Source organism: Nothoprocta perdicaria, unplaced genomic scaffold (genome assembly GCF_003342845.1).
Source record: "Nothoprocta perdicaria isolate Ctin4 unplaced genomic scaffold, notPer1 scaffold_20, whole genome shotgun sequence".
NCBI lineage: Eukaryota > Metazoa > Chordata > Aves > Tinamiformes > Tinamidae > Nothoprocta > Nothoprocta perdicaria.
The window spans coordinates 4,891,773-4,908,905 of record NW_020455205.1 but is presented as its reverse complement, the minus strand read 5'-3'; the positions used below and the strand labels follow the sequence as shown (position 1 = coordinate 4,908,905).

General features: G+C 38.7%; 1 protein-coding gene across 5 annotated transcripts in view; it reads left to right on the top strand.

The window, feature by feature from the left end:
• BCAR3 (BCAR3, NSP family adaptor protein) overlaps positions 1–17,133 on the top strand; it is an 87,117-nt gene that overhangs the window by 53,978 nt on the left and 16,006 nt on the right. Inside the window, exon 1 of one of the 5 annotated variants that reach the window (XM_026037849.1) lies at positions 10,768–11,020. The exons of the other annotated variants lie outside the window; for them this stretch is intronic. Within the exon in view, the coding sequence (XP_025893634.1) occupies positions 10,937–11,020 (84 nt within the window). The 5' untranslated portion in view covers positions 10,768–10,936. Of the gene's footprint in view, positions 1–10,767; positions 11,021–17,133 lie in introns of those variants that run through there. 5 annotated transcript variants of the gene reach the window in all.

Here is a 17,133-nt window from a genome sequence, read left to right as displayed (position 1 = left end):
AAAAAATGGATGCTACTGTAAATAGGATGGGGAGAAGTCAGTTAGTTATAAGTTGTTTCTTGCCTTAGTTTATGGTGTTTCACTGCAAAAGAAACATCTCAGTGATGATCATGGCAGCAGCAACTGCAAACAGGCATCGTCATAAAGGACAGAGAAACTGATTAGAAACTTAAAAAGTCTATTTTCATACAAACCTTTCTTTGGTAGAATCAGAAGTGAAATAAATAATTCCTTGTGTTTCAAAATATTCTAACCAGAGCAAAGGCAAAATAAATCAATTTTCCTTCTGTTTTATTCTGTTCAAGATGCAAGACAGAGTGCAGTGATAATGGAATTAATCCTCTGAAGACATTCTTTTAGAGAATGCGCTCTATAGATGCACTATAGTTTCTAATACATGAATCTAAATTAAAGCTTACAAGTGGCAGTTTCTTGCATCTTGAATATTGATGTATTAGGTCATTCAGTACATAAAGAGAACGAATTATGCAAAGCAAGTTCTAAGGGAAAAAATGTACTGATTTGCTGGAGTCTGAGTACTGAAGTGTCCATATGACTTCAACCCTTCCTTTGTCTTCACAGTGCTGCTGAAACCATGGTCACAGTTAAATGGCTCTTTCAAGAAACCCTTTTATGGTAGAAGGGAAAACAGGCCAGACTGCTTTGAGTCAGGCTGCTAAGTCGTGAAAGAGATTTACAGACACAATAGCATGTTGTGCATTCTGTGAGATTTTTACAAGTTTTATGAGCCAAATAATAGATCCATTGGTAGTCTCAGCAGGTTCCTCCTGTGCCCCAAGTCTGCGATCCAGAGAACAAGCTCAGCAGGGGAGTAAGGATCAAATGCAGACAACTTGGAGTGTGTCAGAGAACTTTTGTGTGTTGTTTTGATCATATTCATGTGAACTAAATATAGCTTTCCATCCCATTCCTACCCATGGTAATTATTTTAGAATGTTTTTTAAAGAGAGGTATGTACTGTACTCATTACGACTCTCTCAGAGTAGAAAAAAAGAAAAAATGCATTTCTCTCTTCCTTTCATGGAAACCTTACAAAGTATTTCCTGTGAAAGTGTGCTAATAGCTACCAAGATACTCATCGGCTCACTGATGATGAGTACTGCTGTGTCCTGAGAGTTTTGGAGATGCATTTTAATCCGTTAGTGGAAGAATTGCAAAATTTATGACTGATTGTCTGCTGAGCGTGATCATGGAGGAAGTTTAGATTTGGTTTTGAAAAAGCTGTCACTGGTGTAAGGAAGTTAAGACTGCAGAAAAATAAACATTGCTCCTTTGTGAAGCAATACCTTCTCTACTGAAGGATACTTGTTTGTCTCAGCCCTGTAGGGTTCATTTTACCCTGATCTTATTCTTTCCGAATTTAGTAATCAAATATCCATGTTACTGTTATTTATGAGGGCCTTTATAATTGCTACTGAAAATAGAACTTTGATGATGAGCTGATTTTGTCAACAGCTTTGCAAGGCAGTGCACTATTTGTGAATTTAACTCAGCTTCAGGGAACTTCAGTCACACGATGAAGGTTACTGCTGCACAGCTGGTATAGTTAATTGCATAAATTCATCAAGTTACAGATGCCAAAAGTTTACATTCTTTTCCAAATGACAAAGACTCAGTTGTTCATTTCACTGTACAGATTCTGTCAAAAGGTGTGATTCTTTGCTAACATGGAGCTGCTCGGACTATACGTTTGTGTAGTTGACCATCGTCATTCTAATGGACATGCCAAGAGCAGAAATTGGGAAGAGAACTGTAAGATGAGAAGTGTGCACATATGCACAGGTCTGGGAGGCTGGAAAAATCTTAGTATAACAAGTAGCCATGGTTGGGAAAAGATGTTGAAAATCATTGAAACTTTTTTGAAAGGCTGCATTTTAGTCAGGAAAATATATTAGGTAAATCCCCACTCCAGTGCCAAGGTCAGTGTATGCCTGTGAGCTGCCACGTAGCACTCTTCTGTGGAGACTTGCCCGTGAGATACGAGTTACAACTTGTAAGCAGAAAGGTTGTCTGATTTTTAACTTGTTTGAGCATGGTATATATTAAGTATCTGAGTGTGGAGGAGGGTCTCATAGGCTAAAACTCTGAATGATTGGGAGATTCCTTTTAAAATATAATTTTATTTATTTAACTGCAACAGAGACAGCAGCACTAGGTGGAATGTATTTTGATAAGGAGAAGAGGAATGTGCCTGCAGGGCTGACTTTCATTTTACACGTTTCTTTTTGTCATCATGCAATTGGCATCCAAATAGAAGATGCTTACTCATACCAATGATTTTTTGTTAAGAGATTTTAACATTTTTCCGTAATTGTGTACTTAGGAGAAATTTGAGTTTCTCAAGCAGCAGTCACCTCTCATATATAAGCACTATAATTCGTAAAGACATCAATGTGTTTAAATTAGATAGAATTAACAGGATATTTATCTGTCTTCTCAGTGAAAAAACTCTTTAGTTCTGAGCCTTGAAGGGCAGCTGATGGTTGCACGCTGCCCTCTGCTGCATATGTGGAGAAGGACACTATAACTGTACTTAATTGTGTCTGTTAAGAATTAGATTTTTCATAATACTTTAATCTTAACTGTAATAGATTTGGCCATATATAACTGTAACTGACCTGGTTGTTGGAAGTTGGTTGCTTTTTCTCTGGACACGAGAATGGTGAAGGAGACCCTTAATTAATAGAGGTAGGACAGCAGGACAACAAGGAAAACTTCCCAGGAAAGCAAGAGAACTTGAGAAGTTCTTTGTTGGGATGTCACTGTGATGGTTAGATGTTTTTCTATTCTAGTCAAAACTTGTAGTAGAAATTCTGTAGCCTCCCAAGATAGGTTGTCCTACTTCCCATCTCAGATTAGCCTTATCAGTCCTTCCGTTATTACTGATGGGAAAGGTGTTCACAGTATGCGGTGTCATCTTTGTTGCAAATACAGCTGTTTGGTTTTTAGCTGTCTGTCTTCTCTTTGTTTCCTTGATGGAATTTTCTAATGAACTGGTGTTTCCAGTAAATGCACGTGCAGTATGATGGTACAGTTGCACAAGACCGTGTACTTTCTGACTCCCATCCTAATTCATATTTGCCTAGCAGAGCCATTCCCCAGTTAGCCTGTTCCTGTTTGGGGAGTTTTGTCCTTTCCTGCCCCACAATTTCTGAATGATCTGACTAGCTCTGAGATCTGTTGGCATGTTCCTGCTGGTTTTTTTTTTGTTTGTTTGTTTGTTTTAATACTGAGAATAATTCTGAACAAAGGGAAATTTATGTCTTTTTACATTTTTCTTTATGAATGATAAATGAATGAATCATATGTGAATTCAGTCAGATTGTTAGTGGCTTTTGAATTATTCTGGACTTTCTTGTGAAGTCTTTTAGCAGTAGTTCTAGCATTTCCCTGATCTTGAAATAGGTTTAGGACGTTTTGTGTATGGGGCGTATTTTGTAATGCTTGGTATGCTTGGAGTAAGTCTAAAATCATAATTCTTGTTTGAGCACATGTATTTATTCTAGTGACAGGCTTCAGATTAATTTTAGGTTTATCATCTTCTTGTTATAAATTTGACCCTGTTAATGACTGCCCTTTAGCTTGTATATATTTTTACTCACTAATTCTTAAATTCAGTTTCATCTGTAATAATCAGAAGCTGCTACGTTCCCTGAGATTGCAATGGCTGAACTTTGAGCTGAAATCTTGTCTATGGAATTACAGTGCTCTAATTTCCAGGGTACCAGTATTAATACTAGTGTCAATAATTACTTGGTGATTTCAGTATTCTGGTGAGATTACTAACTATTGCCAAAACCACACCTGGTCTACATTTTCAAAATCTGTACTAACACTAATGCAATGGACTCGGAGCAAAAAAACATCTTTGTCAAATGACATTACCTGGAATTCTTACAGCTTATGGTAGGTTGTTGTAGATGTATAAGAATGAATATAAAAGATATGGATTCACATAGAATTTTACTCCTTTTCATATGAGGGAATTGAACCATTAATAACTGGGGATGTGACTGTAATCTAGCAAGTTTGGTTTTGACGTTTTCTTAGTTTTTGCTGACCTCTGTCTGTTCTGTCTTTTTTTCTGTTTTCATTTTAAATTTCAGGCTAAATAATCGTTTTTGGCTTTTAGACTGTTGTGTTTTGTAGTAGTCATGCTTTTAAGGTAGTACTTGCTGATGTGTCTGAGTGCTTTCCATAATGTTGAAGATGAACTTAAAGCAAAAGTTGACTGGAGCATGAAAATATTAATGCTTGATTCCTTCAGGACTCCTGCCTGCAGTTGGTTTTGTAAGGTCTGTAAATATATTGTGAACCACAAGGAGGAGTGACTGCATAGCTTGTGGAAGGCAAACTGCAGATGGTGCAGAGATAGCCGTTTCAGATAGCATACCCGGAGATCCTTTGGCTCCTTTTCCCTTAACTATTTTTTTTATTAATAAACCACTGAGATAAGCTTAACAGTTTTAAATTCAATTTTGTCAAAGTGTATTATAAAAAATACAGAAAGAGGCTGGCCTCTTGACATTCATACGTGCTGGTACTGAAAAGCCTAGATGACTTGTGGGTTTGTTTTCAAAAGTGTTACATATCCAACATGTGTTTGTCTATAAATATGAAATATTTGAGGGTATTTGCTAGTTGTAGATAAATGGAAGATTTTGAGGTGTCTGCATTTATTCTGGTGTGGTAAAAAATATTTTTTATTCTTGAATAACAGGATTGGAGTTATGTCGGAAAAGTAAAACACTTTGGCAGTGCTGTGGAGGAGCTCAAACACAGAGATCTGAAATGAGCAGTTTTCTTAGTGGATCCTTTTTATAGGCAAGAGAACTCTTGTACAGAGTCCAGAAAGCTAAATCAGCAGGAAAGAGAAGAAAATATGAGCCAGAAATCTGAACTAATTCTGAATAAAAGGCAATTAGTGCATTTTTCCACTTTTCTCCAATCTAAAGAATAAATAGATGAAAAGAAGGGGAAGACTTTACAAAGTTGCTTTATATTTGTGCACTACACTGTTTGTGTAACCTACTGTACATCTACTCTTTGACTAGGTTGTCGAACAGTAGATGGAGCTCATGTAGACCTGTTTTTGGTAGAATCAATAAAACTTGGTGGTAGCTTCTTAACAGGAAGTTGGCTAGAAAGAAGACTAAACCAGAGTTCAAATGATGTCTATAAAGTTGGTATGTTTTAGTTTCAAAAGATAGATTTTTCAAATCTGGATCAATTTGGATGTTTTAAGTGCAAATGAGGACCTAGTGGGAGGCTTTTAAGCAGGTTGGGCACCTCTTGTAGATGAGAATCTGTGTTTTTAGGTGAGTCAGATTTTCAAAGGGGTTTGTTCAAACAGCATTGAAAATTAAGTAGATGCAAACTTGTTTTCCTTACTATTCCTGTACTGCAACTGTAGCATATTTCCGACTTTGCCTTGTGGACTGTGATAGAGGAGGAAGAAATTACGTTGACTTCTCCCATACCACACCTCACAATGCAAACAAGTGTCATTAAAGCCACGACCGTATCTATTGACTTATGATCAGGAGGTGCACTGACATCAGCCTAGAAAAAGTGAGGTTAGAGGGGAGAGCTAGAAACAGGCAGTGGGACATTGTGTACATTTAGATGGATAGGAAGGATAAAAGTAAATAGGAATGTCTAGAATGCTGTTAATTTCTTAAATTATGGTCCTCTCCTTTCTTCCATACACTTTACACACACACAAAAAAAAAAAGGCCTCCCAAGCAGAACTTCGTTAGAGCTGATGTGCCCAGGCCTGAGGATTCACAACCTCATTTTTTCTTTCAATTTTTATTCATGCTGTACTTTCTTATAGCCTTATAGCTGATGTCATTTTACAGTTGTAGTCATTCATAACCACAGGTTGTGTATATGTACTTTATAATCAGGTGGTATCCATATGCCATATGGTGTCATTAGTCCTGTTATGATGCAGGGTGCTCTGGATTTGCTGCCTGTCATATAAAGTCAGATTTAGGTTGGCATGCCATGCCATCTATTTTTTTATATTTAGCTTTTTCCTTGGGTTGCCTACTTTCATTTGTTGAGGGAAGTCTAAAAGAATATCATTGTATTCTTCTGAATTTTATTAGGCTTCTTAAATGCTCAGTTGGTTTGTTGAAGTAGTTCCAATTATAAGTGTCAAGTCACCAATTCCCTCATATAGTTTAGTCTGAAATGATTCTTCTTTAATATGTAATTAGATTTACACTCTCTTCTGTGTATAGTGTATAAGCATTTCTATGAACAAGAGCACTGTCTGCTTCAAATCAGCTTTTTGCAGATTGTTTTAATGACCTGAGACAGCTTGTGAGCTAAAAAGTACAATTCTAGATGTTCCATTTGTTATCTGTGTTATCTGTTCCATTCAGCTGTCTGTGCTGTTGCGATTGAAGTGCACAGATTTTGTCCATAGTCAAAGGAATATGTTGAATGAATATATCCTTTCCTCTCTTTTGCTCTCAGTAGGAAAAAAAAGGGGGGAGGGGGAGTGGAATCGAGGTCCCGTCAAAAAGGTCTGGGAGGATAACCAAAACCTATGTTTTCAGTTTTTGTTTTTGTGGAAGAAACTCTACTGGGAATTGTATATTAGGCCTAGACCAATAGGACTATACCAGTAAGTATTCTTGGGTGAATGAGTCCTACAAGAAGTTGCAAAACTTGTAGGTCTTTCTGTAAGACAAGAATGTACATGTTAAGTGTTTGAGGGCTGGGGAAATACATGTGCTTCAGCTAATGAACCAGAGCTACACTTGGGTTGGTTTGCAGTCAGAGTGTGCTAAGCTGGGAATATCCAAGTACTCAAAGGGTACGGTGTCTCTGGTACCAAGTGATTGTGGGGTTTGGATGTTTGGTTTTATTYTTTTTTTTTTTTTTTTTTTCCTTCTTTTTAATGAAATGTTCCATGTTGGCCTCTGTTAGAACTGGCACTGCAGCCTTCAGTTCTCTGGAAAGGTGTTCTGTTACTCCGTGGTGATTAATAACTTTTCCTTGTCTAAACTCTAATGCAGGTTTATATATTGCTGTGTGCCCACCTTTGCCCTCCCCCTCGCCCCCTCCAAAAAAAAAAAAAAAAAAAAAAAGGCTCCTCTGCTTTCTGGAACTTGTTTCTGATTCTTTTCAGGATATTGTCTTCCCACAGTACTAGAACACTCCAGGCAAGAAATACCAGTTCAAGCTTTTGGACTGGGAGTTTTCTGAATATCTCCATCCCTCTGCTAGCTGCCTGCTGAGGATTTGCTCAAAATAGAAAAAGGACTAAAAATAAATTAAATAAGCTGCATTGTGGAATAGAGGAAAAAGGATGACATTTTCACATTTTTAATATTTTATTTACTTATTTATTGTTTGAGCCTGTCATAGATTACTTTGGGAGGCTTTTCCTCTCCAGCTATTCCAAGAATCCCTCTTCAAAGCTGTAATTCTCAGCTGGGCCAGTTCTTTTCCTGAGCACATCTGTCATCCTTTTGCATGTCAGGGTAATCACTTCTCAGTCCATGTAATACTCTGACCTCTGCAGAAGTTTAGCTTTGAACTTCAGACTTTTGGTAGTCTGACTAACATTATTGGTTTTATTGGTTAACTCTGTGCTAGGTACCTGCAGACTTTTTGTGGTCAAACAGGTAAGAAAACTTCAGACATCATCTTGTTTTTTGGATGGATTCTCCACCCCGTTTGTCCCATTTCCTTGGAAAGAAGTACATTTTTTTGGCTTAGCCTTGCTCAGTGCTGCTGCTTGGTTTATGTGCGAAGTCCCTTGCCTGATGCAGATTTGAGAACATTACACACTGCTCAATCGGTGTGGGTAGCAGGGACTCTATTATTAGCTGGAAAGTATCACCTTGCAAGAAATAACTGAGGACATCCCTAACCACTTGGTACCTGTGCCTGGAAGGTATTCCCTGCGGAGGAAGACAAGTAGCTCTTCCCTTCACACCCTCTTTGAGACTAACTCGTTTCTGATCTGAGTTTTGAAATATCTGTGACTGATCAAAGTTTCTCTTTTTTTAAATATTACAGGTTTTCTTTTGCTTCTCTCTGCATTTTGTTTCCTTTACCAAGGCTGTTAATGGGGCGTTACTATAATTAGCCAAGTTAGTTGCCATTTTGCCTCCTCCCCGCCCTTTTTTTTTCCTAAGAGGGCATTGAGGTCTGTAGGAGAGATTCTTCGCTGATCATGCATTTACTGCTCAATAAGCTTTCCACTTACCACATGACTGGGAACCCGTTAACTCTTTCCTGTCCTGTTGTCCTGGGGAGTTTGTGTTCTCGGAGCCTTTGTGCTACTGGTAGAAGCCACTCTCCAAACCAGAGACTTCCGCACATCTCGTAGAACAAGTTGCTTTGGGAATTAAAATGCAAACAACTCTGCAGACATCCCAGGTGACCTTGGCCCTTTCCCAGCTGAAGTCGCATCAGGGCAGGCGCTCCCAATGCCCTTATCAAAGCAGAAGGGGAGAGTGAGTGCCTAGCTGTGAAAAGCTGTGCAACATTGCTGTAACCTCCCTTCTCTGGCAAGGGCACTGAAATCTCTCTAGCTGGGAGGGGGCTAAGTCACTACAGCCTATATAGTAATTGTCTGTGTTTCAGACTGGTGGCTCTTTGAGCTAGTTCTTGTCATATACACTACTATTATCCATCAGTTTTTCAAAACGAGATTCATTTTGATAAGAAATTGTCAGCTTCTAAGTTTATGTTTGCTGCTGCAAAGCCCATTTTTCCCTCTTCCTCCCAAGAAGCACAAAAGAGCAGCTTGACTTACATTTCAGAGCAAAGCACAGATTATTGAGATCACAGACAAGCAACTGGAGGGAAGGACTTTATTAGCATCTTCTGCAATTGTAGAGTTTTCTGTCAAGAGCATGAATCAATCACCTGTGTCTGATCTTCTGTGTCTGATCTGCATGTGCACAAATACTTTGGGTTTTGTTTCCTTGCAGCTCTTTAAATCTAGCAAATGATGGTGAGTGTGAGATTTGATGTGTTAACTCTCAGAGCAGAATCTGTAAGAGAAGTGTTGTCAAACATCAGACTTTTTTTTTCATTAACTTTAACTCAAAATAGAGAATTAAGAGCCTCAAAGTGCATTTGTTGTATATCTCAGCGACATGTCTTTTAAAAGGTTGTTTTGTAAATATGAAAGTACCAGCCAGTAATGTATATGTATGCAGCTAAGCTGTACAGAGCACTTCTGTGGTTATAACTTCTTGTTTGTGGCCAGTTGTTAGACCTTACGATTCTTTCTTTAATCTTACTTCATTTATAACTAAGCCTGGATGACAAAATCAGCATGGAGATCATGACATTTCCTTCTGCACTGTGCAGCTCTACAAGTTTTAATGAATCACTAGTTATTTTTGGCTGAAAAAAACCCACTTTCTAAAGTTAAATTACTAACATTAAGCAATGCAAAATGTTCTTACAAATAAAGCACTCTGTTTTGGTTTGCTGAACTATTTGCTCTAATAATATCCTGGGTCAGTGAATTCCGCAAGCTTTTTATATACATTTCAGTGAAAAGCTTTTCTGTTGACATTTACAGCACAGAGCCAACATCAGTCTCTCTTGTGCTAGATGCTGCTTTAGCTCTCTTTTGAGTGACAGTGGGAGAGATACAATACCATACATTTTTGAGTGCTTGCAGTGTTTTAAACGAGTTGACTTCAGTCATCAAGCCATATATAAAATTCTAACGAGAGAGAAGAACTAAATACCTTTTTGCAGCTGAAAGGAAACTCCAAAAATTATACTAAAACTAAATGGTGGTCTCTGAGACCTTGAGTGGTAAGGTCTGAGACACCAGTGAGATGCAGGGAGTGTTGCATAAGATAAGAAGACATTACAGAGATGGGCACATCTCATTCTGTAGGTAATTTATGATAAAGTGGTATCCTTGGAGAAAGATACAGTTTCCTCCTGTGACACATAAATCAAGACTGTCACCAGGAAGCAGAAACGTACACGTAGGTAAGGCAGCAATATTAAAAGCATGGTATAGAATAAGCTCTTAAGCAGTTTCTACTTCTCTTTCCATAGCACAAGAGATTAGAAAGGACAGATGAAAGATAATGTTTTAATTATCACTATCTTGTCATCTCTGTACATGTCTATGCTGTACAGGAAAATGGGATCACAGGCATAAATGCAACCTCTGTCAAAGCAAAGGTGTCCTTAAAGCCTTCCCTAGCAGTTTGCAGAGCCTTGCAGGACCACCACTAGGCTAAGGACGGCCAATGGTGGCTTTAAAAGCCTAAAGGTGCACTAGCCACACAAATAATATTGACCACACTGGTAGTGTTACTTTCTTGCCAATTTTTTTTGTGAGAACTGATTGCCAGGAGCTTCATAATGAAAAGTACACAGATTTATCTTTTTCCTTAGTTACCTTAGCAAATACATTTATTTGAGTATCAAGTGGCCAAAAGCTACTTCTCACTCTTCCTCTTTGTTTTTTTACCACTTACATGTTTGACGGAGGTATCAGTGATGCAGCTGGAGGAATTGCACGATTGAGTTGGAGTGACTGACGAGTTTTCATTGGCAGTGGGGGAGAGTCAGGTCCTCTAGCTCAGCAGGAAAGATTTGCCTTGAGCTTGTGGCCTAAATACAACTCTGAGCGAGGAGTACCAAGCTAGAGGAGCTAGTATTTCACTGGTGAGTGGACTAGATCACATGAGGCTTCTGGCACGCTCTCCATGGCAGGCTGGGAGCGAGCATGCCAGAACTGATAGTATCAGCCTCAGCTGTGGAAGTGTCCCAGAATCATCTCTGAGTAGGGGAGCGGAGCAAGTCTGGCAGGCAGTGGGGATACTAAAGAGCTTGCAAAACCATTGAAGACTGCCGGGATTGACCCCTTGTCTTCAGTCTCGAGGACCGACGAAGAGCAGGATTGAAAATGCCAAAGGATTATAATGTTTTTCAAATGCTGGTTGCAGGTCTTTGCTGCTTTTATCATCGTAAGTCTGTTATCAGAGCTAAGGTAGGTTTCCCTTTATCAATGATGTGTAGCGTGCAACTCAGTAATGCTATTCATTTCCATTTAGAAATGTTTTTTATTAGAATTGGATGTAGTGTATTTCTGTTATAAAGAACATCTGAGAATGTACCATTGTCTCAGAGAGGAGCTGAAACAACTTTCAGTTTTATAAGCCTGAAGCTGCCTGTCTTCGTGTTTAGGCACCAAGTTACAAATGCCCCTGGCATTGGTCTTGCTCAGGAGTGCTTTAGCAGGTAGGTTTCAGACTTTCAGAATCTAACTGATCAGATCACTTGGTTCCTGAAACATTTTTACCTGCTTATTGAAAGTATAGACCAGTTTAGTTAAAAAATCAATTTTAGAGTATCTTGATTATAAAACAGACAAAATATATTAAGCACTGAATGAGAAAAAAGTGTTTTAACATTTAGAGCTGGGCTTTCAGAGATATCTAAATGACTTAGGAACTGAATTATAATCAGATGAGGGATCTAATTCCTTCTGAGGATCTCAGCTATGTGTAAGTTTTAAAAACCTTTTTATTTGAGATTTATGCTTGAATTACAAGATTTATGCTTTGAATTACAAAGTCAGGGTGCATCAGGCATTGTGCTGGTGTGTGTAACTTTTCTGAAACACCTCATGTGAAGGTTGCTATCAGGCCCTTGGGCTTCCAAGCTCTGATGGAAACGCTTAAAAGTTGGGGGAGGAAAAACAGTGATTTAGCTTTGTGAATGACTTGTCCATTTCCGAAAGTGAGATGGGGACTCCGTGACTCTCATCAGACTCTTTCCTCTTTCACTGGACAAATGTCAGAAGTTATCATCAGGAGAGAGGGCAAAAGACTCACTCCTATTACCATAATTACTTTTTTATTTTCTGTAAGATTTTAAACATAAGGCCTAATTCTGTTGTTTGAAAACTTTAAAAAAGAAGTTGGGCTTTATTGCTGCCCGTCAGAACAGTTATAAAACCTTTGTTCTTGACCATGCCCTCTGTTTAACTTGGCATGAATTTCTAATACTTAAAATAACGGTAGTGTTGTCATGGCAATTTTCCATTTGGTCTAATCCATATAGTCTCTAGAGAAAATGAAGCATTAATAGTGTTTGCTCTACCGTGGGGAAAAAATAAAACCTTTTATGTAGAAACAAATTACAGCTGGGCTCTTTCAAAAATAATGTTCTATTTAAAGAGATTTGCAGCCTTTAAAATAGCTTTGAATACATGTGTTCCAGCATGTAGCTGTAGCTTTAGCTCTATCTGACAAACTGCTATTTTTAGAAGTTCTGATGGCAGGAAACCGGGGTGCGTTTGTTTAACAGAAAATGGCCATAGGTGTAGAAACAGCTGGTGGTGAAACCTGCCGCTGGGTGAAGTCCACACAAAGGGCCGAAGTCTGCGCTTTCATGAAATGCCCAGGTGCTCAGGATCACAGCAAAACCAAGCTGGCCTAAGGTGTCCCTTCAATTTGTAAAAAACCATACCACTTGAAGCAAAATCAATTTCTATAATTGGAATGTAGTTTATGAGTAGATATTCATAAAATAATAAAAATGATCCATAATTAAGTCTATTGATATCTACAGCTACCTCTGAGAGCAACTGAGATTTTTTTCCTGCACTGAGATAAATTAATTTGAGTAAATTAAATTTGATTTGATTGAAAGCAGTATGTGACCAAGCATAAGGTATGCCCAGTTATGTCCCACTAAGCACAGGGAGCCATGTAGCCCCTAAATACTCATTGATCACTGTGCTTTTATCGCATGAAAGTAGGATTTCAACAGAAGTTTAGTTTGCTTTCCCATACATGAATAGAAGATATAAGGGTCAGTGCAGACGATCTGAACTACCATCAAATTAGTCATCACAGTGTGTCAAGATTGCACTTTGATTGATTTTAGCAGGTGCTTAAAGTGAAGGCAAATTTCTGTATTTGTGAAAAACAAAGGAGTGTCACTCTAAGGTGAAGTCTCCTTTCGTAAGAATGAATTAGTCTGGAGACAAGAGAGATTGTTACTTTAGCTCACATGGCTGTTGTGACTGGATGGAAAGATCTCAATGTCTAACTGTTTTCATTAGTAGTTGCCTGCCATGATGCCTGCTCAGCTGACGCTGTGCAAAAGGGGAAAGCCAAAGCCTCAAATTGTCAGGACTGCGGGGTTTTAAAAATTACAGCGTGTAGATTTTAGCTCATTACTGGGTAATGTACTAATGTTACGAATGTGACATGGCTAAGACAGCGTTTATTAGCAGCTACTTGTTGCAAGTGATGGCACTCATCTCCTGGATGATTTGCAAATGCTTTTTATAGATAGCATATCTTAATATTTCTTCAGTATGTGATGTGATGATCTAAAACTGTTTCAGTGGCATCCTTGGGCTTTAGGTATCCAGTTTCAGCATGTTGCATGGAAGCTGTTGGGCTTGATAACGTGAGTTTACAAGTCAAAAGTCAACCCCACCCAATGTTACAGCTCTGTCTTTTTGATGTTGTATTTGTTGTTGTTGGAGAGGCCCTGATGGGAAAGACTGAGTTATCAAAGTGATGGGAATTTTGCATAGCTCACTGAACGTTGGTTCCCCACTGTCTTGCCTCTGGGCTTGTGGTTTTACTGAATCTTATACTATATCATCTTTACATTCCCAGGTAACTTTACATAGCTTATCAGATTGTGATTGCAATATGCACTTTGTCAGACAGTGCAGGGACTGCTGCTGCTCTGTGAGGGATTTCTGTTCCATGGCATGGTAACATTCTCTGGTAGCTACTTATGCATTTGGCTTCCTTGTGATACATTTAGATGTCCCTGAAGTTTTTTTTTTTTTTTTAAATAGTTTCTAAAATCTTTTGGATTTACTGGTCAAAATCCCTAGTACCACTCAATGAGATCAAAATTCGACTAATGCTAAACTCTGAAATTGGATAAACTAGAAATGGCAGTGTCTTTCTTTCTCGAAATGTCATCCCTTAGAAAATTAAGAAGTTCTTATCATGATAGTGTTGTTGTGGAAGGTGGATAGAGAGTCCACTAGAGCTGAAGTCTGTCTAGTGACTTTGATGTTAGACTGAATTTGGTACTAAACTACTTTTTAAATTATTATTATTTTCCCATCTTCTGAACAATTGTTTCACTAATGGGCTAATGAAGTATGGACACTTTTCTGTGAATGCCAGGTGGGTTGTGCATATCCTCATTGTGCATAATGGCAGGCTGAGAATGTGCACACAATGAGGTCTGTTCGATTTTTTTTAAAATCAACATAGTAGTGATGCAGGTTTTTTAGGTTATCTTGTTATCTTTCATCAATGACCTAAAAAAAAATGTTAGCTGATATCTAAACAGGCACAGAACAATCTTCTGGTTTCAAAATTGCAATTCTGCCGTGTAAGTTCGCTTCCTTGGTTAGTTCTACACTTCTCATATTATTTAACATGGCGTTTGCTCTACCCCTGCAAGAACCTTGTGCGCTCTTGAAGATGTGAGAAAACTAACTCTGTGAAGAATGTGGCCACAGTTGTTTTCCAGACTGTTAGAATGAAAATGATTGTGTCTGGATGAAAACAAAGTCACTATTAGTCAGGTACCTGTTACAGACCTTAACTTTGCCAATAGGATACAAAGAGAGATGGCATAAATCCCCTGATAACCAAAAATTAAGCAAGAGATTTTGGACTACTTCCAACTATGTCTGAAAAGTCAAAGTGCTTAAGTAGTTCCCCTCATGATCATCCCTTAAAAACAAAACCAACAAAAAAACCCCACACACTTGATCATTTTGGGAAGAAGTTAAAACATATATTTTTTCTGCCTAAGCTGTCTTCTAATCACATTGTACTTGTGTCTGCAAGTTTCAGATATAAATTGAGGGAAGCCATCAAAGCTAGAACACATAAGTTACAGTTTGGGGGAATACACGTGGAAACCTGTGTGATTCTCCTCTCAGTTGTTTTGATGTAACATTGGTGCAATTCCAGGTACTTCCCTGGAGTTACTGTAGACACAGAGAAAGAACCCAATGCCAGCAGGCAGCAGAAATAACTGGGACTTTTATCACCAAGCTAATCCTGTAGATTACTCCTCATAATTCAGAATTGTTCTAATTTAATACAGTAAGTTTAGCTAGGATTATTAACACCAGACTTTGATATAGTAAGATTCCTCTGGAGAGTTCTGTTCTTTCCATTGAAAATAAAAATAGTCTTTTGAATGCATGAGCAACAGATTGTTGTGGAAAATTTCCATTAAAATATATTCACAAGTTTCATTGGTACAGCAAATAGAGGTAGGCCAGGTCTTCTTTTGTTTACCCTAAACAGGAACGTGTTTAGACATTTGACTTCCTTGATCTGTAGTATTTTGCACTGTTCAGTACACTCTGTTCATATTTGCCTGAGAAACATAAAATAATATGTAACATCACGGCTAGTTTGCTAAACTAGTAGTAGTCTGTGCTTACTGATGTAATGACCCTGGAATAGAAATCTTTTGTGAAACGTAAACTTGTGGGGCATTTACTACAAACAGTAAAATAATTGTACTCGCTGGATTTTTTTGCCCTCTAAAATCTCAGACTCTCTAGGTTTTTCATTGGGGATTTAAGATGGATTGAGGACTCTTGCTGGTAAATGGTCATATGGATTGCCAAATGGTTTGGGGCTTTTTTGAGACCTATTCACAAAATCTCAGCATACCAGGAATTATACCAGCAGTGCAATGCTCCTTTTAAAACACAAGTCCATAGCAAATTATGCCATGCTGACCTTGCACTCTTCCTCATTTGCACACTAAGACACTTACGTAATTTGTGTGTGGACTACTTTTGTGTCCTTGCAGGATGTAGGGTTGAGTACATGAGAGGTTCTTGCAGTATCAACAGTCTTGGATATAGGATTTAGAACAGGCCTTTTGTCATTACAGGCAGTGTATTACAGTTCTGCTTTAATGCATGGGCCTGCTCAATAAAAAAGCAGCCCAGGAGGACAGCTTTGCAGTAACTGCTGACCTGGGCAGGCCCCTTACCTGTTTGGGAACATGCAGCAGCACAGGAGCTCTTCACTAAGCTCCCAGTCACAGAGGGCTGTTTCAGTGGATTTGCTTCGGCACAGCACAGGTCTGAGCTCGGGCACTGAGGGTATTGGTCACTGTGGTTAACCTTGGTGGACGGGATTTTTAACAAACCAGTAATCGTGAATGTTAACAATTTAGTTGGTTTGGATTCCTTAAATGTTTTCCCTGTGATGCTACTTGAAGTAATTTGAGTGCAATGAGTGTCTCATTACACTCACTCTAGAGTAGTAAAAAATCCGTTTAACCACTAAAGGTAATTCTAGGTTTCTCTACTATATTTGACATTTCTTGTGCGTCTCTAAGTTGAGTGAAATCTCTCCCATATCTCTCCTTCATCTCTTCATGTTGTGCATGGTATTAGGAAAGGACACTTGCTATGAAAATCTTCTTTTGTGACATTGTTTCTGCACAGACTTTTCTTGAGAGGATTGAGAGGAATTGATGGAAGTCTTTGACTGTGCAAGAGGACAGTGGATATACTCCATGTTGAAAATGATTTTCAGGTCTGTACCTTGTTTGTGTGGACCAACAGCACCCTAATAGTGTTCACAGAAAGATAATTGAGGTGAAAATGATCCTTTACCAGAGAATTCTTATCTGTTGCCTTTCTGTGTAAAATCACACTCTGTTATCTTTGTCTAAAAGAAGCCACAGTGGGTTTTTTTTTCCTCCACTGAGAGAGGAAATAAGAGGAGAATTTATCTCAGAATTTGACTGGGCTCCCAGCATGTTTAAATAGCCTTGGCAGCAGGGATACCTCTTCTGGCGTCATTCCACTGAAAATCTGCTCTCGAGTGATGAGTTGTAATTCACACTGCTCAAAATTGTGGAGCGGGTGGTTGAAGGGGGTGCTAAATGTATGCCACCTGCTCGCACGGATAGGTGCTGCGAGGAACCCGGCTGCAGCGTGGACGCAGCAGCATTCCCAGTTCCCTTGGAACTGCTGCTCGCCTTGTGTATTTGCCGAGTGTTAACATGGGATCTGCGAGCTTGGCTCATAGCCAGAGAAGTAAGGAAGAGATGCCTAACGCTGTGGGGAAA